A 26,549-nucleotide genomic window follows, 5' to 3' on the forward strand; every position below is an offset into this window, starting at 1 on the left:
TGTTTTCCGATAGAATCCAGGCCGTTTCATAAACACTGTGCTCATGTCTTTGTTTTTGAGCCTGACTAAATGTCATCGAGGCTGTGAAGCCTGGCACTCTGGCACCGCAGGCCAATGGCCCAGACACACCCGGAGATGCAGGAGGAGGCGCTGCCCCCACACTGCCTCCCATTCCTCTCAAACGGGATCCTCATTCAATTTGATTTCACACAGTTAAACTAAAATAATCCTGCACCAGTATAGCTGTCAGACCTCAAAACAATTTTTTCAGGAAGGATTTTCATGGAGGAACCCCACACTTCTTGATGACCGCAGATTTATCAGTGTGAGGGAAATCTGTCCCGAGGGTTTTCATTGGAGCCGATGTCGAAAGGCTCCTGCAGTAAAGACGTGACCCTGCTGAGCAGAAATTAGGTGCAGAGCTGTGACAACAATTACAGCAGTGAGCGAGGCGCCAGCCCCTCCCTCGGTCCCTGCTCTGGAGTCTGATTCAGTGCTAGCACATTCTTTTCATTGGAGAATCATCAGTAGATGCGAGAGGCTGGGGCACCCACCGTCTCCACGACCTGCTGGGGACAGAGAAGTGTGCTCTGTGTTTCTGCACGTTTCTTTGCCCTTCAAAGCAGGGACTTGCTCTGGATCCGGATCGCGAGGCTGCTCAGCTTAGAGTCCGCCAGGAGAAGACCCTCTATGTGCGTGCCCAGCACCATGGTGACCGGGAGGGTCCCGTGCTGAGGTGGGGTGGACACGGGGGGCGCACAGGTGTGGGCAGGCAACACTGATGGAGGGAAAGAAAGCTCCAGGAGAGAAGGTCAGGTGTGCCCAGGGCAGATGTGTTTGGGCTCTTGTGAGACGTTGGTGGCAGCTGAGACATGAGGGTGTGTGGGGGGCGGGGGCGCAGAACGGAGCGTGCAGAAGGAGGCAGGACACAGAATACGGGGACGTTAGTATGATGAGTGAGTGGTTTGAAGGCAGCTCTGGGCGCGTGTCCCCGTTGAAAGAGGTAGAGGGGGGATCAGAGCCAATGCTTAGGAATGAGATAGAAACTGGCACCGGCCGCCGGGGCTGGTGCAGGCTGTGGGGTGAGGCCGAGGGCCTCCGTGGGGACAGCGGCCGGCCAAGCACAGAAGGGAGACCTGCAGAGTGGATCTCAGGGCTGGCGTGAGCAGGACGGAAGGGGGATGTGGAAGGAAGCCCACTGCAGACTCGACTCCTCCTCTCTCTCTAAACATTTCCACCTGCTCATCACATACCCAGTATCTCCAATTCCCTTCCAGTTCATATTTCTAAGACATGATGAACCATCTCTTCTGGAAAAGCTGCTTCCCCTCTTGGCATGCTTACTCTCTCCTGGTCCCGCCAGCCCTGGCTTCTGGAGTCAGCTCTCCCTACCCCCATAGGGTCCTGATGCCCATCCTCCAGCAGGGCGCCAGCTTCTTCCAGCCCAGTGCACTGCTCACCCCGATCCACCTGCACATTTTGTCTGCACCCGTCTGTGGCCTCATGAAGGCCCACATGTGAGCTTCTCCCCATGTCACGTTCATGTGCCAAACTGGGGGGGGGTCTGTGCTCCCCTGTGCTGTATGGGTCGTGCTTTTCCATAAGCCACAGCCATTCCTGAAGCCCTTGTGTTCCAAAGCCCATGGCCCTCCTTCCTGATCACATTCTGATTTCCTGACCTTGCCTCTTATGATTTAGCTGAGAAAATACAATCAGGTTTGAATCTGCTTCCCTAACCCAACTAGTCCACCAAAAGGGCCCCCACTCTCTCCCTCCCTCCTCCCGCCAGCAGGTGGCTGCTCCAATGCCCCCCGAGGACCCCCCACCTCTACTCCTGATAGAACCCTTGCTTCTGGGCTCAGACATTGTTCTTCGACTGTACCTTTTCTTTTCATTCTATGAATGTCCCCCTTTCCTTCCCTTTATGTAAAATACCCAATGATAATAAGCATTACTGCTTATATTTATCGAGTCTATGATTTTCATGACAATCCTTTATTGTCCTGTTAAAGAAGGAAACTGAGACACAGAGAAATTAAGTCACCTGCAATACACCACGCAGCTACCAAGTGATACAGCCAGAATTTGAACTCAGGCAGAAAGACTGAAACACCCATCAGCTCAGCCACTCCTTCCGAGAATGGCTCTTACTGCTCCTGAATCAAAGGAAATGGGTTTCCCTTGGCCTTGCCTCTCCCCTAATCTGACCTTTATCATAACCCTTCCATTGGTTTGCAAACCCTTCAAACTAGTTGGCATTCACTGATTCTGCTTTCTTATCTGCCATGTGCTCCTTCCCCGCTGCAAAGGGGAATCTCCGTGTCCACAGACATGGCTCTGGGGCAGCTCAGTAGGGGTCACAGAATTGTCATTCCAACAGCACGTTTGAATCCGAAGGGGTCTCTCCCCCTGAGTCCTGGGTTACCAGTTGCTTCTACTTCTAGGAAGACACTTGAGTATCTGGTGTGCTGTATGGTGGTCTTTCTCCCAGAGCGCGTGTTCCGCTGTTCAGATAACACGTGAACTCTCGGGGGGCAAAAATACTCTCCACTTCTTAGTTCCACACTGTGTGCTTAGCACTAGCACGCTGCTAATACCTAGTGACCGACTGGAGCTGGGACGTAATTGGAATCTCTACCACCGTTGAAAATAAGGTGGTGTGACTTGCACACTTTGACTCTTCAACTTTGCTTCTGCCTTCCAAGGCGACAGCCTTTGGATAACGAGATTTTTTAATCAGAGAGTGTGAAAAACTGAAGCCATCTAGCTGACTCAAAGGCAGAAGAATCCTGATTTTGTTTTTGTTTTTCCCCATTAGCTCTGAACAGCCTGAGTGACCCCAATACCAGGTGACAAAATGTGAGCTCCCAAGGGAAAGAGAAGCGTCTTCTACAGCCACCGCAGGGGATTATAAAAGAAATAGGAGTTTTCAACTACCTGTTTGACTGTGAACTTGCTTAGACTTAGGGTTTATTAGACACGTTGTCAGAGGCGTGGTAAGGAGGCGACAGAGGGACGGGTCCCCAAGGCTCATTTTTCCTGGGAGCGAGTAAACACAGGACATATTTAGGATGTAGTGATTCTCACTGAAGCTGCAAACACTCTGCTCTGCAATGCAGGGGCCCGTCTTCCGAGCTTGTGCGTTGTGTAGACTTCAGTCCGCTCTGGAACTTGGCTCTAACCGGCCTGTGGGTTTTGGTCTTCACAGCTCCTGACGGCCCACCTCAGGAAGTTCACCTGGAGCCCATCTCATCTCAGAGCATCAGAGTCACCTGGAAGGTAAACCGAGGAAATGCTTGCATTCCTGACGCTTTTTCCGCGGGCTGCGCCCTTCACTCGTGTGAGGTGGTAGGAGGCCGAGGCACTAACATTTCACGGCACTTCTGTTTTACGAGATTAGATTAAGAGCCCTTTTCGTGAAATCCGATGTGTGTATCCACATTTTGAACACTCGTGCACAAATTCTGTGTCCGCAGAGAGTGAGATTGTAATGTCTCGTTTCCATGCTTGAGATGTGATGGAGTTCTGAGAGCTGGTTTGCACAAAGAGTGGAACAGATGTGGTCGCCCCATCTCACTTCCACCCGGGGGGCTTTTCCAGTGGCTTTTCCTCCCAGGGCACATCCGAGTATGGCACAAAGTCCGCTGAGCTGGCAGAAGGGACCCTCACCCTCACTCTTCCACCAGCTCGAGGTGTCCCTGACAATGCCCTCCGCTTCCCCTCAGCGAGCCAGATGCCATCCCAGGCAGTGGTGCCCACACACGGCCACAGATGAGGACTGGCCGCTGGTCAGCCGGGGGCTTGCAGTCGGGGGCTGGGAGACACAGCTTGAGCGACACAATTTCGCCCGGCCGGCATGTTTTTCCTAGCAAAGCTGTTGGTGAAGGAATCAGGGTTGGTTAATATTCTGGAACAAGCTGGTCACAAGCAGCCCGTTGGGTGCACCACCCGACGTCACTAACGTGGTGGGGAAACTGTCTAGGGAAGGAGTCATCCCCCCCATGTGCTCTTGCCAGTCATGACTTTAGGTTCAATCCCTTTGATCCAGAATGTTCTTGCTGGCCCAAACTTGTGTAAGTTGCACTGGCTCTTCCAGCCCTGGTTTCCCCCCCCTCTGCTCCCAGCCTCACCCTGCCTTCTATCTCAGAGGAGAAGTCAACAAACACAGCAGGGTCCTTAAGTGGCTCACCCCTGAAACCCTTGACAGCCTGACTCATCACCCCAGTTGTTGCTGTTTTCCTTCGGTTTCCAGCTCTTTCGTAAAGTGAGCTGCATCCATAACACAAAAGGGGTGGCTACTGCCTTTGGTGTTAAGGCACCTTAATGCCACAAACCCTTTGTGCGAGCTCTTATATCCCCCAGCCCGTGCTGTGGCTCCGGCGGACAGCAAGCCAGGCTGGTTAGCTGTGGGGACAGTGCAGGCCAAGCAGTGGGAAGGGGATGGCGTTTGTCTCTGTGAGCACGTCCACCAGCTGCGAGCATCACACACTGTGTAATAAAAGGCACTCAGCAAGCCGTAACCCCATACGCATCCTGGCCACTCTACGGACAGAATGCTGACTCACTCCATCTCAAAGGCTCTGTGAGGCCTCATCCGCAGGCCCTGCAGCATCTAACGCTTTGCCACCAAAAAAGACCAGCTATTCCTGGGATCCCTAAAGCTCTCTGGGTCCCTCATGAGAAAGGTGTCAGTCCACAGAGCTCTTACACCTAACATGGACATTTTTGAGACTTTAAGAGGCACTGTGTCCTTTCTGTCTCTAGAGGGAAAAAAAAAGCAAAAGTCAGTAAATTGCAGTTAAATTTCTTCTTAATGTCAAAAGAATGAACGTGTTGTGGGCTCTTCGAAGAAAGCTTTGCTTCCATTAGATCATGAGCCGATTGTAATGCATGCTTCATGGAGCCATGGAGCAGTGGTTTGTCTCCAAGCAGCAGGCCAATGTTGTGTGGCCTGTCAGCTCACGGACAGGTGTGCCGGTGACTTACCAGACTGAAGGAAGTGAGGGCTGCTGTGCGCTGGCTTGGCATTTCATGTTGGCCTGGTTATGTAATGAAAGTGGGTCACTGATTCGACTAAATTGTATGCTTTTATCTACAATCCAAAGTATACGTAAAGGACGACACATTACAGAAAATATGCCTTGCTGTTATCGTGTAAAAGCCCCAGATTTACATCTTGTGTATGGAGACTGATCAGAAAACGGAATAGAGAAGGAAGTAATGAAAGAAAGAGAAATCACATTAGCCAAGAGACGGAGCCCTGTGCCAAACAGCAGGATGGAAATCCCCCAAGTTGTGAGAGGACTGTGCTAGAAACTTGGTCAGGGTCACAGGACGCTGACAGAAGTGAAAAATGAGCTCAATGGAGAGATGAGACAGAGGAGAGAATAGCCCTGGGGCTTTGGTGAGAAAATAGCCATCTTAGACTCTTGACCTCTTAAAGGTCAGGGTCACTTTGGGCAGCCTTTCTTTAACACTGGAGCTGGATACCAAGTTCATTTAATTATTGTATAAGCAGTGCTTCTCTTTTTTACCTTAGCCATGTCTTTCAGCAAAGAAGAGCTTCAAATTTTAAAATTTTCAAGTCTGGTGAAGGTTCCCCAGGGCTCCTTGAAGGGTCTGCGCACAGGACTTGCCAGACCATTCAGCACTGGCTGCAGGCTGTCACCCTACTTTCCCCCAGTGACAATGGGCCATTCACATGCCCACAGCTGGCATCTCTCTCCTCCTTCCCAGTCATTGCCGACGCTATTTGTAATATTCCCCTTCTGCCTGCCCAGTCCCGCTGACCCAGTGCTCCAGTCCTGCATGACTCTATGTGACGATGTGTGCATCTCCAAAGTAGAGTTAATTACCTGAGCATCTGTGTGACCTTCACTCTTGGTGACAGCTCAGAGAGACCTCATCACAAGAGTTCTACATTCTGTTCTACATTCTGTTGTCCTGTGAGCTACCAAAGGTCAGGGAGTGTCTCATCCATCTTTGGTCCCCAGTGACTGGCACCTTGGCATGAAAGAACAAGTGAATGAACAAATGATTGGGTGAGGACATCTGTGAGTTGAGAATGATGGAGTCCTTATCACAACGGCCTCTGAAGCATTCCCCCTTTCCGAACCTGCCATGGAGAAGGCACCCCCGCTATGAGGAACTCCAAGCCTCAGGCTGTAATATCATGGGTCTACCCCGTGCTACAGTGAGGTTCCCCAGAGCTACCGTGGGTGGGCATCCCAAGAGGCGAGCCCTGTTCCACGGAGCAGACAGACCAACCACTTTACATATGGGCTTCTCCTGTAATTTACTGAAAAATGAATGGCACTAATGGTTCAACAAATCTGTGATAGGTTTCAGAGGAAAAGGCCCCTGCATGTCACGTCNAGGGTCTACCCCGTGCTACAGTGAGGTTCCCCGGAGCCTACCGTGGGTGGGCATCCCAAGAGGCGAGTCCTGTTCCACGGAGCAGACAGACCAACCACTTTACATATGGGCTTCTCCTGTAATTTACTGAAAAATGAATGGCACTAATGGTTCAACAAATCTGTGATAGGTTTCAGAGGAAAAGGCCCCTGCATGTCACGTCAAATGTCAGCCTTCGGGAAGATGTCCAAGACCTAGTGCCATATTAAATCAGGCTTTTAATCCTTTTACGTATTTGGAGTTAAATTAAAATGCTGAGCAGCACCTTGACAGGAACTCAAGAGATAACATAAGTGGTCCTAGATAAATAAAAATAAATGATAATAAAGATCCATTTTCTAGCTCTTGCTCCCCCTTTGAAGAGCAGTGGTAGGGTCTGCAGAAGCAAATGCTATTAATTTACTGCATGGTTTTGCTGGAGGTACTTAAACTCAGAATGAATATGTAAAGCTACTGATTATTGATAATAGATTTTATAAAGTAACTGCAAAATCATAAAACTTAAAGTTTTTCAGAAAACTGTGGTTTTAGTCTATGTCCCTAGGTGTCAAAATACCAACAGAATAAGTCTCTTTTGACAGTGCCTGTCGCCTTCCCTTCTGGTCAGTCTCAGAATCCACCAATTCTAATTTATTGCAAATGAAGGACAGTTTGATTGCCTGCTGTTTGCATGTGCTCGTAACAGAAAACCTTAAGCATCTGGAATATTTAACTCTCACAGGTATTTTAAAACATGTTTCCAGAGGATGCAATTTAAGGCAGAGGGTTTTTTTTTTTCCTATTGACATAAATATTTTCTTTTGTTTTAAATGAGAAGTCCTTTTAGAACAGTAGGCTATCCCAAAACTATGAAATTTTCAATTGTTTAAATATTGCCGTGCTAAAGCAGTGATCAAACTGATAACTCCAGAGAAGTTCCTGAGAATGATTTTGCAACTTTCTTGCCCCTTCTGTGTCCACCCCTCTGGCTGGATTTCGTTTAGAATAAACAATGTTGGAAAAGAGACACCTGATTTCCATAAAATATGAACATTGCGTATTTAGGGGTTTAATTAAATTTCAATAAGCTGAAGAACGCTTTTGACCAAACACCACATCTCCACAATCCCCAGTGATTCCCACTGATTGAAGCACCGTTGCAATCTCTCTATCATATGTTTCTGAGATGAGCTCTTCCAATAAGAAAATGGTTTCTCTCGTCATTTAAAAATAGAACTGCCTTCTTGCCAGTGACTTTCACCATAAAGACTTAATAAATGGCAGGTGCCACTTGACTCTTGTATCTAAACTCCCCTACCCAGGAAATGGCATGCCACATTGGAAAAAGACTGCCTTCTAGAATGGTATTTCCTGGCTGGGATCCCTTGGAAAGCAGTCTCTCTGGGCATTTGCTCTCTGCCAGGCATTGAGTTCAATTTTGCATACATTATACCATTAGTTCTGTGCATTGGGTATATCAGGTTTTGTGCAAACTCCTGATGTTAAAGGGATTTGCCCAAAATCTGAAGGCTTGGGACTCTCAGATTGAGGACCCTCATACATCTTTTCCAACTGGTTTCTAAGCAACCAAAAAACTAAATCCTTGAAGAGCCAGGATTGCAGCTTGTGTGTAGTAAGGTTCAACAAATGTTAGTTTCTCATCCTGTTCCTTCCAACCTCATGTTATAAATTTTACCTTCCTTTAGTGTTAGAGAAAAGAGGAAAAATGTAAGTTTTATCTTCTCCCTCTTTCTTTCCAAATGTAAACTTGAACCTTAGCATAATTGGACCAGCCAGTCAACACCCTTTTTTCCAACATCAGTTGAAATTGGAGAAGGTTGCCTTGAAATTAATTTTACTTCATTTCTCGATTCTCACTTGAATCCTCAAGCTATGAAAAATTACAAAATTTGCATTTCTTAATCAATTTGTTCTAGAGTTGGATTTACAACAGCTTTATTAAAAATCCCAATGACCAACATGTCTTACAAATATTTAAGTAACTGTCAGCCCTTCTCATATTAACAAGCCAGCCTCTTTCCCCTATAATAAAAGAAGACAAATCCAAACTGATTTCAAAATCTTTTGGTCATCCACATCGCCTGGAAGTATTTTCTCTCAGCTTCTTACAGTTGACTAGCTCTATGAGGGTAGAGGGCATATTTTGTTTTGTTTTTGTTCATTCACTATATCCCCAGTAGAATTGTATTTAAATATTTGTTAAATGAACACATGAATGACTTCTATTGTTTGCATTCATGTTAAAATATTCATATCAAGAGGAAGTGCCATTTTTTGGGGAAACCCTTGGACTATGTTCATATTTTACTTTTTTGTACATGCATAACATATACAAATCCCTTTAACAAAACCATTCATTGCTTATTTGCTTCATTTGGCATATTTTTGGCATCTGTCTCCATCTCCCCCTTGGATCAGCCTTCCTGGTTTAGCCATGTGATTGGCCTTCACCAATGACCCTAGTTCTCTCCCCCAGAGCAGAGCCTCGAGCCAGACTGTCCAAAGGGTCCTGGCTGGCCTCCCAACCTAAGCAGGCAATTCTCTTGGTTCCCAGCCCCCAAGTGCAGCAAAAAGATGCTGGCCAGCTTTCCAAAGGCTGCTCGGCGGCCAGGAGTGTGGGTCCAGGTCTGACACGGGGCATGCTGGAGAGATTGGCTGGAACTCAGCCTAAGAGGCACATCCCATTATACCGCTCCAGTTAATTGACCCTGACAGGGCACAAATTGAGCTTGGACTAAGCAATAGGACCAAAGCCATCTCCATTCATCAGCTGGCAATCCTCTCAGATGGCTTGTTCGGAAAGTTTCACACTGAGCCTGGTGAACCTGACACAAGACGTCAGAGGGTAGGCACTTTCACTGTTCGGTTTCAAAGATGTTAGGTTATAAAACTGCTAGGGAAGAGTATGGGGAGGTAAAGACAGTATTTTTTTGCCTTGGTAGAGAACATTATCAAAAGTGCAAATAAGGATAATGATAAGAATCATAAAGTTACAGCTAACAGAGCATTCTGGACATTTATTGATGACCAGCCATAAGTCTTTCTTTGTCTAATACAGCAACATCCCATTTTAGAAGTGAATTATGTTCTAAAGGTGGGACTTAGGGGAGAAAAAGGTGAGAAGCTCCTGGGTGGCTCAGTCGGTTGAGCGTATGACTCTTGATTTCAGCTTAGGTCATGATCCCAGAGATAAGAGATCGAACCTTGCATCTGGCTCCACGCTGAGCATGGGCCTATTTAAGATTCTCTCTCTCCCTCTGCCCCTCTCCCCCACTCATCCTATTTCTCTCTCTAAAAAAAATAATTAGGTTGGGACATTAGGATAAAAATTGCTTATGATTGAATAATACTGAAAACTAATTGTCTATTAAGTACATTATGAATAATTTTAGCTACAAAATTTTACAGGGATGTATATGTATAAATATATACTACTTGCAGTGAAAAATGAAGAACATATGCAAAAATATCACTTGATAACATTTCATTATGCATCAAGTAGGATTAATATAAGTTAAATGTATCTACAAGTAAATTGCATATAATAAGAATACTTCAATAAAATATAAAAAGTAATGGATTAGGCTTCAGGAAAATCAGATATCATTCCCATTACCACGCCTAATACAAATGACCTCAAGCAAGTTACTTTGTCTTTGCTGAAACTCAAACCCTTTACACTAGTACCATTCAGAGAGTTTTTCTTATTTTATCACAAATGAATACACGTTTATGAGTATTACCTTCCCTTCTCACCTATCAGCACTGACTTGACAACAGGGAAGATTAAGGACATGATGGCACTTCAGAATATGCAGGTTGAATCCTTGAATGACAGCCTCAGTTTTGATCCCTACGCAGGATGCTGGCCCCCTGGTGGCTCTGGGTAGCACATCCCATTCTGCTTAATACATCCCAGTAAATATTGTGAAATTTGCTTGACCAAATCAATAAATAAATGTTTTATTTTAAATAATCTAATAATTCATGAGTAGATAGTAATTTTAAGAAAAATATTCTTAAGATTGCCTCGTGTTTTACTGGTTCTCATAAAATACTAACACCACTTTTTTTTATTTTTTAATGTTTTATTTATTTTTGAGAGAGAGATAAAGACAGTATGAGCAAAGGAGGGTCAGAGAGAGAGGAAGACACAGAATCCAAAGACAGGCTCCAGGCTCTGAGCTAGCTGTCAGCACAGAGTCCGACGTGGGGCTCGAACCCACGAACCGTTGAGATCATGACCTGAGCTGAAACAGGACGCATAACCGACTGAGTCACCCAGGCACCCCTACTAACACCATTTTTAACAGACAACAGATCAGATCAAGTTACAGTGAGTATGGCACTAACCATCATATAACCAGTTGGCACCCATCAAGTGAGTGAATACATCATTTTCTATGCCTAATTTTCCTAGAGAGCAATCATTAAGCCATCTTGCTGATGACATTTCTCATCTTATGAGAGAAATCAAATAAAGGTAGATAAGTCAGTAAATGGGGCACCTACGTTAGGAATGAAAAATCAAACAAATAAAGGAACACATCTCCAACCAAGAATTCCACAGACATCAGATGACACCTGTAATGTCATGGACATGTCTCCTAAGGCAAAGGAAGAAATACGATATTAACTTTTATCATTCAAAACCGTGCTGGACAAAGTTCTTTGTGGTCTGTTTCAGGAAGAACTCCAGCCAGGACAGCATGAGCCAAATGCTGTAGGAGACTCTTCTGTATCTAGTTTCCACATTCTGTGTTCAGGGTAACATGAAACTGAGTAGAAAAACACGATGTTTGCCTTCAGATTCATTTCATCAACACAAATGCATTTAACTTCATGCAGTAAGATGTAACCAGCCAACTCTATTTCCTATAATTTTTTTAAAAGCCAACTCCTCTTTGTAGAAATATCTCTGAAAACTAATTTTACATTCCTTCAATTCTTGTGATGGGTTCTTCCCATTAGCACATGCTTTGAAAAGTTTAAGTTGAGATGTAAAATAAAAATGCTATGTGCTTTGAGTAATCACGGAAATATGGGCAATGAAACAATTCTACCTTTTAAAGATACATTATCATTTTTTGTGTTTTTTCTGGAAGTTACCATCTAAAGTTGAAAATAAGCCCTGCTTTATATAAATAACAGAAGAATTCAGGAGGCATATTATTAACTTCTGGAAGTTAGAATCCCCAAGGAAGGAAAGTATGAGGTATAGAATGTGTAGTGTCTCTCTCGGGATCTACACAGGACCTGTGGCTCTCTTTGCATTTGGGCATATGTCAGCCTCATCCCCCATCTGAGAACCAGACTGGTCCCTGAGGGATCCCATGTCCAGGAGAGCATGTTCCTGACAGGGGCGACTATTCTACTAAACACTCTCTCAATACTCTTCTCCTCCATTACCCAATCATGTGTGTTCATGCCTGAAATTCCTTCAGTTGAGGCTAATACCTTCCATTACCCAAAGCACAAATAAGAAACAAAGGTAAATAGCTCTATGGAAGCAATGCTACTATACGCTTTAATCAGGATATCAAGTGTAGACAGTAGACACTAAATCCATGACCCCAAAAGTCCACTGTTGATGCAGGCATTGCTGGTCTTCTTATGATAGGATGTGAGTTAGAACTTCGCCATCCCAGCAAGAAGGGGGACTGACTCCATCAAGCACTCAACCCAAACCCTGGCCTCTCTCCTACCCTTCTCTCATAAAGGTGCCTCTCCCCTTACCATTGCTCACCTCCCATTCCCACCCTACCTGCCACCCCAGCCCAACCCATGAATTCTTCCCGACACTAATTCGGTCCACAACGTTTTGTCGAACAGGGATCTGTAAACTGTTTCTGTCAAGGGCCAGAGAGTAAATACTCCCAGCATTGTGAGCCATGTAGCCTCTGTCTTAACCACTAGCTCTGCCACTGGAGGGCAGAAGTAAACAAAGAATGGGTAGAGCCAAGCTCCAGTAAAACTTTACTTAGACATACTGACATTTGAAGCTCATGTACTTTGCGCATGTCACAAACTATTCTTCCTCTTTTGAATTTTGCAGCCATGTAAAAATGTAAAAAGTGTACACATTCTTAGCTAAGAGCCATCTAGAAGAAAGGGGCAAATAGACTTGGCCCTTGGACCATAGTTTGTCAACCGTGCTTTACTGAACAAGGCAATGCCTGGGAAGCAGCCGCATGCAATTGGAGCACATCAGCAATCAGCTTCCTGTTACTTGGCTCTTTGAACCAAGATTTAAAGCACTGAAGATTTAAAGCAGACTTCCTTCTGAAGTTTGGATCTTCTTGGTTCTTCTGGATAGACCATACCTAGCAGAAGTTACAAAGACTATGACAGAAGCAATTCGTCATATGGTTGAGGCAGGCCATTCCTTTACAAAGACTCTAATACCTTTGAAAACACTGCCTTTTGCACTTCTTTATCATACCTGGACCAACTTGCCCCCAGATCTCCTTGACCACCCTACCATCCCCAGGGGCTCCCATTACCTACCAGGGAGCTATTCCGGGTTGTCACCCTCCAGTCTGTATAGGAGGAGCCAAGCCCTTTGAGATGACTCAAGTGCTGATAAATAGTTGGGGTCCCAGCCCTATGCTCACAGGCTGGTACACACTCCCTTTCGACATCCTAACCAAAACCCCTTTTCCTATACATCCCCATTGCCTGCACCATGTCTAGATGCACATGCGGGACATGTCTCCCCAAACCTCACAGTCTCCAGGTGCATTCTTTCTTGGCTGGGCCCTGGCTACATCCCTTGTCTGACAATGGAAATGTCTCCTGCCACCTCTCTCCACTCTATCCCTGCCTTTCCTTGGCCTGAACCAGGACACCTTCACTCTCCATGCTATTTCTCTCCAACAGACTCCACCCACAGACTCTGGGACACTGTAAGCCATCACCCTATTGGCCAACTCTGTTTCTCAGAAACATCTAGAGGCCTTGACATTAAATGTGGGATATTCTGGAGACCTGCTCTCAGAGCCAGTGCATATAAAATCAAGCAGGGTCTGCATATGCACTGTGAATTCCTTTCTTAGGTCTTCAATAGAAACCACTGGATAACCATTTCTCTGGCTGGCGAGAAATGCTGTGTGTGGTTATCAGACAGTGGGATGGAAGCGACAGCAGCATTCAGAAAAAGGAGGGAAACTAGCAAGAGGAGTGATCCAACAAACGTTTGTTGGTTAGATGAATGAGTGAGTGAGTGAATGAATGAAGGAAATGAGAGCCACCCCACACTTCAGAAAGTAAAACACGAAGTCCTGTTATGCAATAGTTAACCTCAATTTCATCCCATAAAATTGTAAGAGTCTGTTTCTAAAATTCTACGTGTGTTTTCCAAGCCCACGCATATGCTTGGCCGCCTCCTCCTCCCCACTTGCCAAATCTGACTAGAATAGTGACTCCCAGCTACAAGTTGAAGTCCCTGGCCTCACAATACTGTGTGTATTTCAAACTTCTGTCATTCGCCACCAGTTTCTCAGCCCTGAACCGAGTAGCTTCTGTGTTCTAAGCGCGTCTCAGGGGCAGATCACATGTCCACTTTGTATTTCATAATACGTAGCCCTTCATTCTGTCCCAGATGCTCGATGACTGTAACTATTGGGGAGGGCCTCATGTGGCCATACATACCGCTTGTAGGAGACCTGCGGTGTGGACTTCAGTAGGACTTTAGTAGGACTTTAATCATTGAACAAACGAACCAGACAGAGACAAGGTGCAGACCTCTCCTCTCGGACCTCACTTCTTCAAAACCCACCGTCCATTCACCCAGAGCGGCTGCTCAGCCATGGCTCTGTGCAGCAAGGCGTGGTGCCCCTGCAACCGAGGCTGCCTGTGAAGCAGAGTCCCTTCCCTGCTATGCCACCTGTGGGACCGTGAAGTTCTGACAGTCATTATTTGCATGTGTTCCCTTTTGTTCTGAAGAGAGACCAGGAAAATGGGTTATTAGTGACCTGAAAATTTAGGAACTCACTGTTGTTGTTTTGTTAACTACATGGTCCATCCCAAACGAGGCCAACGCTCAACCCTGCGAAGACTCCGCAGGGCAACAACAGTGGTTCTCAGGCTTCAGCGTGCCCCAGGATCCCCTGGAGGGCTTGTGAAGACCCAGATCGCCAACCCACACCCTCGACCTGTTTCTGATTCAGAAGGGATTCCCTAGCTTTCTCCCCACTCCTGACATCCCCACCCCCACAGTCAATCCGGATCCCTCCTGAAGGGTCCCTCAGAGCTATTCCTTCCCAGGTCATCTTCTGTTATCTCGCCTGGGCACAGTGGGGAAGGTTGACTACACACCAGCAGTGGCTGGTCTTCCTCTAGGCTCAGATGACGTGCTCCTTCTGGGGAACGTTTCCTACCACAATAGGAACAGTCGTCTCTCCCTTTTCCCTTCTGTGATACCCAGTGCCAACCTTGGGCACCTCAAGCGCCAGGCTCTGCCTTGATCACAGACTCACCTGCAGGTGCCCCCTTGTATAGGAGAGGCACCAGCCCATACTGCTCAGTTTAATGCATCCATTCACTGCACAAGCTTATTGAATGGCTGCTAATTGTGTTGGGGAGCAGGGAAGGGGGCAGGAGGGAGAACAGGAAGATGAGAAAAGACAGTCCGCCACCCCTGTAATAAAGGGAAATGAGGACAGGTTATGTTTTAAGTGAGTCTGGAGGAATCTAAAAGAAAAATTTCCAATTTTTCCCCTGAATTACTCAACATGCCTGAGTAACATGGTGTTCCTGGAATGCAGAAATGTGCGGTAGAGGTTTTATCTGTCATGGTTGGTCGGCAGGTGAATCCTGGCAGTTAGCACAGTCCATTCACCTGTGGTGGGAAGGGGGAGGGGAGTGTGCCAGAAACAGGCCCCAGCTAGTGGTTTCCTAAAGAAGAGATGTCTGTTTTCATCGCTCACATCCTTGATGGTGCTGTGAGCATTTGCACATCCCTGTCTTTACCAACTTTTTAAAGACCTCTACATCTGCCATGGGCGGCTCGCAGGCTGATTTGGATGAATGCATAAAATACAGGCACTTGCAAATCACACAGATCCACTGACCCCATGCTACTGTTGTCATGGAGATCAAAAGAGACAGTTTCTTAAAGGAAGTAGGGGTTGGGCGGCGGGGGGTGGGGGTGGATTGGAGGCTGGAGAAAGGGCACCTAGAAGGATGAAAGAAGGCTGTTTTGGGAGACTACAGATGGGGAGGAAAAAGCCAGATACCTCGGATGGCAGATAAATAAGGCAAATGGAAAGAAACCAGGCTCATTACTGGATCCAAAGGCAAATGAAAGGAAGAGTAGTATTCAACGTGGAAAAATAACCCCTACATGAGAAATGAGATAGTGAATAGAGAAGGGCTTTTTGCAGAACTGGAGTACACTCGAAGGGGTTCAAGAGAAGGTAGGAACAGAACACTCACAAGTCAGAGCAGTCCGTAAATAACATCTTCCCGTGCAGGAAGGGACTCAGAATGTCGAATTCTTCAATAAAGAGTAAAGGGAGCCCTCTCCCACTTTGGGCTCCCTTTCTTCTTTCTTTTTTCTTAATTTTTCCATTCACTTAATCTCCAAAATCTTCCTTTAATATGTATTAAGAAAACTGGTTGGCAAGTGAGATTTGCAATAAATCTGTGGGTCTGCCTTAAGTAATCCTTATTATATATTTTAATGTTTTATTTATTAATTATTTATTTATGAGAGAGAGAGAGAGAGAGAGAGAGAGCGCACACACACACAAGTGGGGGGGGCAGAAAGAGAGAGAGGGAGCTCCAGGCTCTGAGCGCAGAGCCCAACATGGGGCTCACACCCACAAACCTTGAGATCATGACCTGAGTTGAAGTTGGATGCTTAACTGAGCCACCCAGGCGCCCCAAGTGATCCTTATTATAAAAACATGTAACCCATCAGCTGGCTAAGCAAGTGAACAAACTTTCTGGAATACCGGTTTTANCGCGCACACACACACAAGTGGGGGGGGGCAAAAAGAGAGAGAGGGAGCTCCAGGCTCTGAGCGCAGAGCCCAACATGAGGCTCACACCCACAAACCTTGAGATCATGACCTGAGTTGAAGTTGGATGCTTAACTGAGCCACCCAGGCGCCCCAAGTGATCCTTATTATAAAAACATGTAACCCATCAGCTGGCTAAGCAAGTGAACAAACTTTCTGGAATACCGGTTTTAAGAAGGAAAATAAAAAGGACAACATTGTCCAAATACGTTGGCTCTTCGAATGCTATTTTCTGCTTTCATGGGGCCTGGAAAATGGAGCCAGACCCTTCCAAATCCTGCCTGGACCTCTCATCCTGATGCAGGAGCCACCATGCTAAGTGACCACATGGAAGCCAGCTCTCCAACTTGAATCGAAGTTTCACAGTGCTCCTGAGGCCTCCTTCTGTACTGGCTAATCCAAGTCTCTGATCAAGAGCTATACGGTGATTCTGCATTCCGGGCATCTTGTCTATCTTTAAACCTTTCCCATTAGCCCTGTACCCAATCAGATTATAAACCTGCAACTGAGATCATTCCTACCCATCACTTTTGTTGAGCCTCATCTGTACTCAAAACCATTCTCTTCTGCATCTACAGTAAGTAACATTTTCTGAAAACGTCCACTGTCCCGAAGCCTTGTTTTGGACAAGTGAATGGGTGAGATCTCAAACATGCTTGTGGGAATACTTATGCACTTGGAGCTTGCATTCACGTCCTTGGAAACCAACGTTCAATATGGAACAGTGGCCACAGGAGGGTATGGAAGTGATCAGTTCTTGCTGAGCTGATGGTGAACCAGGGAGTGCCAGCAGAGGCTGAAGGTGGGAGAACTTGGGTGGGCACAGTCGAAGGAAACCGATGAGCTGGCTGTGGAGAATGAGTTGGGTTTTGACAGAGGAGGGAGAAAAGCAGTCTCTGGTGGGGACTCTCATGAGATGAGGAAATCCAAAAGAGTTAGAACTTCCATGCTAGTTCAAGCAGCCAGAGAGAATCCTAGGTCACCAAGAACATCCAGGAACACACAGTGTTAAATCTCAGCAACAGGTGCAGCTGAGATCTGGAGAGAAGGGACATGATCAAAGTGGTTTCTTAGGAAATTTGTCTTCTCCAGTAACCTGCAACCCAGATTCAAAGTATGTTCAAGATCTCTACTGATTTCCTGTTTTTCGTTTCTTCCGCCATTAAATCCATTCATTTAGTTTCATTAAACAAGCAATTGTCTTTAACCCATTTTTTTTTCAATCACAGTTTGATGCTAATTAACAGCTAGAGAACCGTATTCTAAAACCATCTTCCATATTGGGATTTCTTCTTTACACACATCTACCTTTATCCCAGGTAAACACATGCTCCAAGGCTCAAATGTTTAAAGCATCATCCCGAACAAATTTTAAACTAAACGGTATTACATACTAACTTGTCTTGGGATGATGGGAAGCCCATTGCCAGGCAAATGGATTCAAGTGCCACCACCATTCCACACCCCCTGTCCCTGCTGGCTGTTGCCCATTCAAATCAGAGAGGATCTCCAGGCTCACTTTCAAAAACTTTGGAATGTGCACTGCAGTCCCTAACATTTCATATTCTGAATGTACAAAATTCCTGTATCTATGGATTTTTTAAAAGACGGGAGTTTTTCAGTGTTTCCAATGATTTCTTTAATGTAAACACACCCCTAAGTTGAAATCTTACTTTCAGTGTGCAAAGTAACGATAAAACATAAACTCTGCCTGATGTAGTGAGAATTTTGGCTTGCTTTTGTGCATGAAAGCAATACTTTCTCTTCATGTGATTTATTAAATGTTTCTCTGATTAAAAATGTCTATCATAATTAAGCTAGTTAGAATGTATTTTCACCCGTGGAAGGGGAAAAAGGAAGGTTTCTCCACCCTACCTGTGCAGCCAGATCACAGACATGATTAATCTCCCAAACCCAGGAGCTAAAAGTCAGCAAGCAGGTTCCACTAGTTGTGAAAGATTTAGCTAAATTGGCGTCTCCTCTATGTAAGCATATTCAGGTGGACATTCGCCTTTATTCCTTTCTCTCGATTTTTGACCTAACGCCATAACGCCCATACTGTGACCCTGACCTAGTGTCTGAGGAGGTCATAAACCTACACAGGAAGTCACTTGAAAAATCAGAATAGTTCATGGGTATAAACCTAACCTTAAAAATATATATTATTTATGTTTGGGTCACTGTATTTAACGTTTTTTTTTAATTTAATGTTTATTTATTTTTGAGAGAGAGACAAAGCCTGAGCAGGGGAGGAGCAGAGAGAGAGGGAGACACAGAATCCGAAGCAGGCTCCGGGCTACGATCTGTCAGCACACAACCTGACGCGGGGCTCAAACTCAGACTGTGAGATCATGACCTGAGCCGAAGTCAGACACTTAACCGACTGAGCCACTCAGGCGCCCCATACTGTATTTAACATTTAAAAACTATGTGAAATATATGTTTGCACATATAGGTGGATTAGGAGGAACTTAACAGAGGACCATGGGGGAAGAGAAGGGGAAAAATAGTTGGGGAGAGGGAGGGAGGGAGGCAAACCACGAGAGACTCTTGAATGCTGAGAACTGATGGCTGATGGGGGTGGGGGAGAGGGTAAGGGGGGTGATGGGCATGGAGGAGGGCACTTGTGGGGATGAGCACTGGGTGTTATATGGAAACCAACTTGACAATAAACTATTTAAGAAAAAATTTTTTTAAAACTATGTGAAATGAAGTATCTGTTTTAAATTTGACTTATAGATGACTCTTACAGGGAAATTACTTTCATTAATTAATTAAATGACATAAATGCAACTCAGTGGTTGTGATAACACAATTCCCATGTCATCAAATTTTCAAAATCTAAAATCTTTAGATTTAACTTCATGCAAAGTGAAAAGTCATAGCTCATCACTGGAAAAACAAGATTGCATAGAGATATGCTTATAAAAAAGGGCTGAGCTCTCGTGTCGGGCTCTAATGGTGCTGACTTGACTATAAACGTAGTAGTTTCCATGGCTGTTTCATCGATCTCTACCGGATGGATCTATGTGTTTGCCTGAAATCAGACTGGTTGTTGAGGAAGACAGCTGCAATCCAAGAAAACCAAATATGAGGAAACTTGCTTTAAAAGATGTGATTTTACTGTGTATAGCTCAGGCTAACTAACACTCAAACATAACCGGCAGCATCTAATCCCACTGGGAAGGTGCCTATTAGGCAGTTCATAAATATTTGCTGAAGTTCATTAATGCTATTCAGAACTTCCTTCTGCCTTCTCCCAGTGTGGACGCCGCTGCCTCCCATTTTGCCCTTGATGAAGGACCAGCCCCCCAGGCAGCCCTACCCTATCTGATCCCTAGCCCCCATTCCTGGCTGCCCTGTGCCCGTTCCTGGGCACCTCTGCTCTCCTGCGGCCTCCCAGCCGCTCTCTGCAGGCACCGCACACGGCACACTTATCTCTGAGGCCTGAGCTCTGGCCGTCCCTTCAAGCCCACGGGGGTGGCCCCTTCCAACTGCTCTGAGTTTGCCACTTTCCGGATGCCTGCTGGCCTTCACCTGCAGTGCTGGACACTCAACACGAGATTCTCTCTGGTTTCCTAAGTGTTTACTCCCTCTCTCCAGCCGGATTGTCAGTACTTTGGGCACAGAGCAAGTCCTCATCCTCCTGAGAGCTCTGAGTCCATGGTTTGTAGTGAAACACAGGCACACACATACTCACATGCACACACATGTAGTCACATGCATACACATGTACTCACATGCACACACAAGCACAACACAAATACATACTAACATACATACACACATGCACACACAGACGCAACACAAATACATATATACATACTTGCCCACACACATACACACATGCACTCACATGCACATAAGACATAACACAAATGTGCACACATACTCATACACACACTCACATCCAAGCACATGCATACTCACATGCACACACATACATAACACATATGCATACACGTTTCTATACACAGATACTCACATGCACACAGATGTAATGCAAATGTGCACAGTACACACTTGCACACATACATACACATGTACTCATGCACATGCACACACATACATAAATATGCACACACTTGTACACATACACACATTCACATGCATACTCACATTAACTCACACATATGCATAGACATAACACAAATATGCACACACACACTTGCACACACTCACACACAAACACACATGTACTCACACATATGCACACAGACAGCACAAACACACATACACACATCACATACATACACACATGTACTCACACATATGTACACGCAAACATAATACAGAAACATACGTACACACTTGCATGCACACATCTCTTGACTGCCTGAAAGTCTACAAAACCTTTATTACTTTAAAGCTTCACCGTTGTCTTGCTCTTATAATTGTAAAGAGTTTGGTTTCCTTTAAAAATCCAAGATGTTGGCTAACGTGTTCTGTTTTCGACTCGGCAGACCCTCTGTCATTAGCAGAGACTAGCTAAGTATAGCCTCACCCCTGCCCAGGTTACATCAGCATGAAATGACTCCAAAATGATTTGTGCCTTAAGGAAAGAGGTCTGCCTTCTCATAATTGGTGGACCCCTTCACACACAGCTCTCAACTAGAAACACCTTTATCCTGGAACATTCCATTAAAGTGTAAACTCCACGAGGGCAGGGACCTTGTTTTAAAAAATCATTTCTGGGGGTGCCGGGGGGGCTCAGTCGGTTAGGGTCCAACTCTGGCTCAGTCATGATCTCACCATTTGTCAGTTCAAACCCCGAGTTGGGCTGTATGCTGACAGCTCAGAGCCTGGAGCCTACTTCGGATTCTGTGTCTCCCTCTCTCTGCCCCTCCCCTGCTCACGCTGTCTCTCTCTCTCTCTCTCAAAAATAAACATTAAAAAAAACTTTTAGTAAAATAAAACAAATAAAGAACCATTTCTGCTCCTGAGTGCCTAGAACAGTCTGGCTGAGCCGCTCTTGCTCAATAGATGTTGCCGGGTGAAGATCGTTGTCCCCGTGCGACGGCTGGGGGACCCGAGGCACCACATAGGCACTTGGTGTTTCAGACCCCCACCCCCCGAGGAAGAGTACGTGGCCAAGGGCAGCTGTGCATGAGTTCACTAACATCCCTGTCTCGACTCGCATTAGGACACCCCTGCTTTCATCCCCGCGGCCCTCCGACTGTATCTGCTTCCCTAAGAGGCAGTGGTTGCTGGCTTCCCTCCTGTCCTTCCTCAAGTTTTCCTTAGTGTATTCTTTTCTTCTCTTTAGGCTCCCAAGAAACATTTGCAAAACGGGATTATCCGCGGCTACCAAATAGGTTACCGCGAGTACAGCACCGGGGGCAACTTCCAGTTCAACATTATCAGCATCGACACCACCGGGGACAGCGAGATCTACACCCTGGACAACCTCAACAAGTTCACCCAGTACGGCCTGGTGGTGCAGGCCTGCAACCGGGCCGGGACAGGGCCTTCTTCTCAGGAAATCATCACCACCACCCTCGAGGATGGTAGGTTCTGGAGGTGGCCACTCGGGCCTCTCCTTGCGCAAGGGTTTGCTCTGGTCTGCTCACCACCCTGGCCCCTGACAGCCTGGCTCCTCTGGCTCTGCCGTCACAAAGGTGCCGGGGTCCCGGGGGACTGGGGGTTCCAGGGAGACTTGCTTTAATTCACTCGCCGGCTGCACGGACTGGGTCTCACCCTTGACAGAGCTTGACTGCAACGCCCAAATCTGTTCCTCTCCAGCATCTCATTCATTCTAAGCAGGAGATTTGGACTTTTCCCGGGTGAATCCAAGCCTCTCCCTAGCACCAACCAGGATATAGAATAATCCGATTTTCTATGAACTTTTCCAAATCAGTGTTAAGGGGGATCTTTCTTTCCTTCCTTCTTTCCTTCTTTCCTTCTTTCTTTCTTTCTTTCTTTCTTTCTTTCTTTCTTTCTTTCTTTCTTTCTTTCTTTCTTTCTTTCTTTCTTTTCTTTTCTGCCTTCTTTCCTTCCTTCCTTTTCTTTCTTTCATTTTTCCTTCCTTCCTTCCTTCCTTCCTTCCTTCCTTCCTCTGTTTCTCTCTCTCTCTCTTTCTTCCTTTATTTTCTCCCTTCCTTCCTTTCTTTTCTTCCTTGCTTGCTTTCTCTCTCTTTCTTCCTCTCTTCCTTCCTTCCTTCCTTCCTTCCTTTCCTTCTTTCTTCCTTTCTTCTTTTCTTTCCTCCTTTCTTCCTCTCTTCCTTCCTTCCTTCCTTCCTTCCTTCCTTCCTTCCTTCCTTCCTTTCTCGCTCGCTCGCTCGCTCGCTCGCTTTCTATTTTTAACCACTCTGGACCAGAGAAAGGAATGAGCAGGCATCAGGGAGCAAATCTCATGGTGACCAAGCACCCCCTAGTGACCACGAGGAGTTAATCCATCCTTCTCCCATGCTTCCCAGTAGTGCTTGGAAAGCAATGGAGAACTGTGTCCAGAGGCCCAACGTTAGGGGCAGAGATGAAACAGGGGGCTCATTGTCACACTAAGTGTAGATTTTAAGGCAGCGACTGCACTGCAGTGACCTCCTGTGTAATTAGCCATGAGGGCATAGGTGTGAGGAGGCACGTGGGAACTTGGCATCCATAACTTGTGACCCTTTTTACAGGGAGAGAAGTCTTAGAAAGCCAGGAATCTTAAAACTGGGATTTTTCTTTCTGACTCCATGATCTTTGCAGGCATGGTTACATATGCATTTTAGTTTTCACTTCAATGCTTGTTTTACTGATATGTGTGTTTCTGTTGATACTTTGTCTCTTCTCCAGCTAGGCCATTTAAGCTTTGCATAAACAGTGTGAAAAAGACCTCAGATATCCTTCTGGCCTCCATCTTAACCCATTCTCTCTCTTTCCTTTGGCAGAATGTTAGAGTTTTGAAAGGGGAGGCTGGCCAGGGAGAGGGGGACAGTGAATAAGCTATGATGACGTGTCTGCTTTTCAGCACTTTTCAATAGCTACACTTCCAATTTATATGCCGGATGCTGCTAAATACGGAGGGTCACTTGCAAGAGTGATGGGGAAATGAATCAGATGAGCAATGGTGTTTTACTCGTGCAATAAAATCTGAAGTGTTCCCCACTTCCCAGTCCGGGGCCAGCCTCCTTCAAAGTGAAGTAGTTAACTTGGAAAGGGAGACCATGGAAGTCTGTGAGGACACAGACATAAACTCACGTTATTTTACATTTTACAGAGTTAAAATATTTGCATAGAGAAATGGTACTCATTTTTTTTTCCCTTAATTTTGTGGATTGAGTGTGATTTTTTCTTTTGCTTGCACGTTGCAATGTTAAACTAATGTCGCTTATTCGGTGTTGTTTGGCCAATTAAACCACCCACAGTTATTATAGATTCTGATTGTTTAATTTCAGTGCCCAGTTACCCCCCTGAAAATGTCCAAGCCATAGCAACATCACCAGAAAGCATATCAATATCCTGGTCCACACTTTCCAAGGAAGCCTTGAATGGAATTCTCCAAGGGTTCAGAGTCATTTACTGGGCCAACCTGATGGACGGAGGTAAGAAGGTTAACAGAACTGTGAATTTGCTCCCAAAGGAGGTGTGCTGGGATTCGCCGGCCCCACCCCCCTCAACGTGGGATTCAGGCTACCGAGGGCATATCTTTATCAACGGACACAGTCCGTTTTCCCCATGTCGTTCTGTTCTTACCTCTCCTCTTAGGCTCTCACGGGTGGATACAGCTGTTTAAAACATCATGTATCTTTAAAAAGCTGGTTGAGGTAACAGAGCGGGTGGCATTTGGGAAATCTAGGCATGGATGCATTTTCCTAGATGAATATCTATGCCAACCCTCCACCTCTGCATGCAGCACCAAGGTGTTGATCTGTATCTAGACAGTTCTACGTGACCTGTATCCTAAAAGGTTGACCTCTCCCAATTTCCTGATAGAATTCAGCAGGGAAACTTCTTGTGTGCCTGTAGCTGACCCAGGAGAGGGTTCAGGAGGAATGTGGAATATTGTTATTCCTCATGAGGAACCATTTAATCCAAAATCTCCTTGACTTTTTCTCCTTTTCCTTCCCCACCTCCTGTTTCTCTTCCTCCGTTCTTCTTGTTTCTCTGTGTTTGGGGTTTTTTTCTTCCAAGTTATAGGACAAAATCCTTCTGTTGGTTTGGGCAAGCGTCTGAATGAGAGCCTGCTCAGGTAGAAGTGAGGTTGGGGCCAGAACTTTCTTGGGGAGAGTACCTCTCGGTGTGTCTGCTTTCATCCATGAGCAAGATAGACACACTCCGGCACCGCAGCCCTCATGGGCAAGCTCCTAAGGTCTGCATCCCCAGGCCCATGTGGCCCACAGCTGCCTCCTCCCTTTCTGTCCAGTCCCCAGCCTCCTCCTGCACCAGGGCAGGGGTGCCTCTCCTCTCGTCTGGGGCTTCTTTTTTTTTTTTTTATTTCTAGGAGAGAGAGAGAGAGAGAGAGACAGCGTGAGCAGGGGAGGGTCAGAGAGAGAGGGAGTCACAGACTGAAACAGGCTCCAGGCTCTGAGCTGGCAGTCAGCACAGAGCCCGACGCGGAGCCCGAACCCACGAATCGCAAGATCATGACCTAAGCGAAAGTCGGACGCTCAACCGACTAAGCCACCCCGGCACCCCTCGTCTGGGCTTCTTTGAGCCCCTCTGACTGCATGTGGCCTCCTGGCGCATGCTCACCTCTGAGTTTGGGCAAACACAGCCGGAGCCCCCAGATATATCCCACCCTCGATCTGGCCACCGGAGTCTGCTCTGCCCAGCAGATGGCTGTCCCCACCCAGGTATACAGAGCACACAGGACCTCGGAGGCTGCAAGGGGCTCTAATATTGGTGCCACAGTAAAGNTGGGGCTTCTTTGAGCCCCTCTGACTGCATGTGGCCTCCTGGCGCATGCTCACCTCTGAGTTTGGACAAACACAGCCGGAGCCCCCAGATATATCCCACCCTCGATCTGGCCACCGGAGTCTGCTCTGCCCAGCAGATGGCTGTCCCCACCCAGGTATACAGAGCACACAGGACCTCGGAGGCTGCAAGGGGCTCTAATATTGGTGCCACAGTAAAGAAAGGAAGACACGTTGATAAATAAGCTTACTTCGCTCAGTAAATAGCAGTATGGGAAGCCCTAGTTATTTATGTCTGCATCAGGCCTGCTTCTCATGGCTGAGGACCAGACCCAGTTTGTACTAATGGGATGGTAAGTGCAGCATATCACACGGCACCGGGCACTGGAGCCGTCCCGTCAGCTGCTCCATCCGAGGCAGGCACATTAACTGAGTGCCTACTGTGTGCTGGCCTCGTGCTAGACCAGTGAGCCAGGAGGAATCTAGTGAACATAGAACCACAGCTCGGTTAGGCACAGCCAGCCTCACAGAGGACAGATCCACGTAAATGATTCTTTAACCACCTCACTCTCTTGTCCCCCCCGCCAAAAAAATCTTTTTAAAATCCCATAGAGGTAATGCGTAGAGTAATAAAATTTGTACAAGCATCTATTCTGTTGACACAACATCATGCTATATCATCGTTTTTGCTTCTGGTCTCTCGTCTTCCTCTTGAATGAGAAGCAGCTAGAATCCCTTAGCACACTCACCCAGAGGCTGTGTGACCCTGAAATTATTTCGTTGTTCTTCTTGTTGGAAGTATTTCCAGAATCCTGTGGTGACGGCCCTTCTATATCATCTGTGGCTCATATTTGCTAATATTGCCTATCAACCCCTTAGCTCTGCAAAGGGTAATGTGGTGAATACAGTTTTTTTGACTTGACACTTTTAAGCTTTAAACACTTGAATATTCAAAAACATGAAAGCCTTTAAATAAAGACTGCTTGGAAATGCGTACGTTTCCTGAAGATGCTTTTGCTCACGGTATTAAGATCAAAGTGATGTGCTTAACGTCTAATGTAGGAGTTCTCCACTTAATCTCTGAAAGATGAGAAAGAAACCCTTAGAGATATAAACCTGCTATGAACACTCACTCCTTACCTGCTGCTTATAAGAAGTGACATTTATGAATTAGCAGGTAATTCCACGGATTACTGGTGCTTCCGCAAAAACTTCTCGGGCTGTGGCCCAGGCTCCCGCAGACTTAAAACATTGTGACTGTGTAAAGAACTGGACC

The 26,549-nt window shown here is 46.1% G+C and overlaps 1 protein-coding gene across 1 annotated transcript in view; it reads left to right on the forward strand.

Annotated features, from left to right (window-relative positions):
• The window catches only part of DSCAM (DS cell adhesion molecule), a 643,763-nt gene that overhangs the window by 519,456 nt on the left and 97,758 nt on the right, over positions 1 to 26,549 (forward strand). Inside the window, exons 16-18 of the mRNA XM_077765486.1 lie at positions 3,209 to 3,279; positions 21,703 to 21,943; positions 23,816 to 23,962. Coding sequence (XP_077621612.1) covers positions 3,209 to 3,279; positions 21,703 to 21,943; positions 23,816 to 23,962 — 459 coding nt within the window. The remainder of the gene's footprint in view (positions 1 to 3,208; positions 3,280 to 21,702; positions 21,944 to 23,815; positions 23,963 to 26,549) is intronic.

This window comes from Crocuta crocuta, unplaced genomic scaffold (genome assembly GCF_008692635.1).
Source record: "Crocuta crocuta isolate KB4526 unplaced genomic scaffold, BGI_CrCroc_1.0 scaffold84, whole genome shotgun sequence".
Classification (NCBI taxonomy): domain Eukaryota; kingdom Metazoa; phylum Chordata; class Mammalia; order Carnivora; family Hyaenidae; genus Crocuta; species Crocuta crocuta.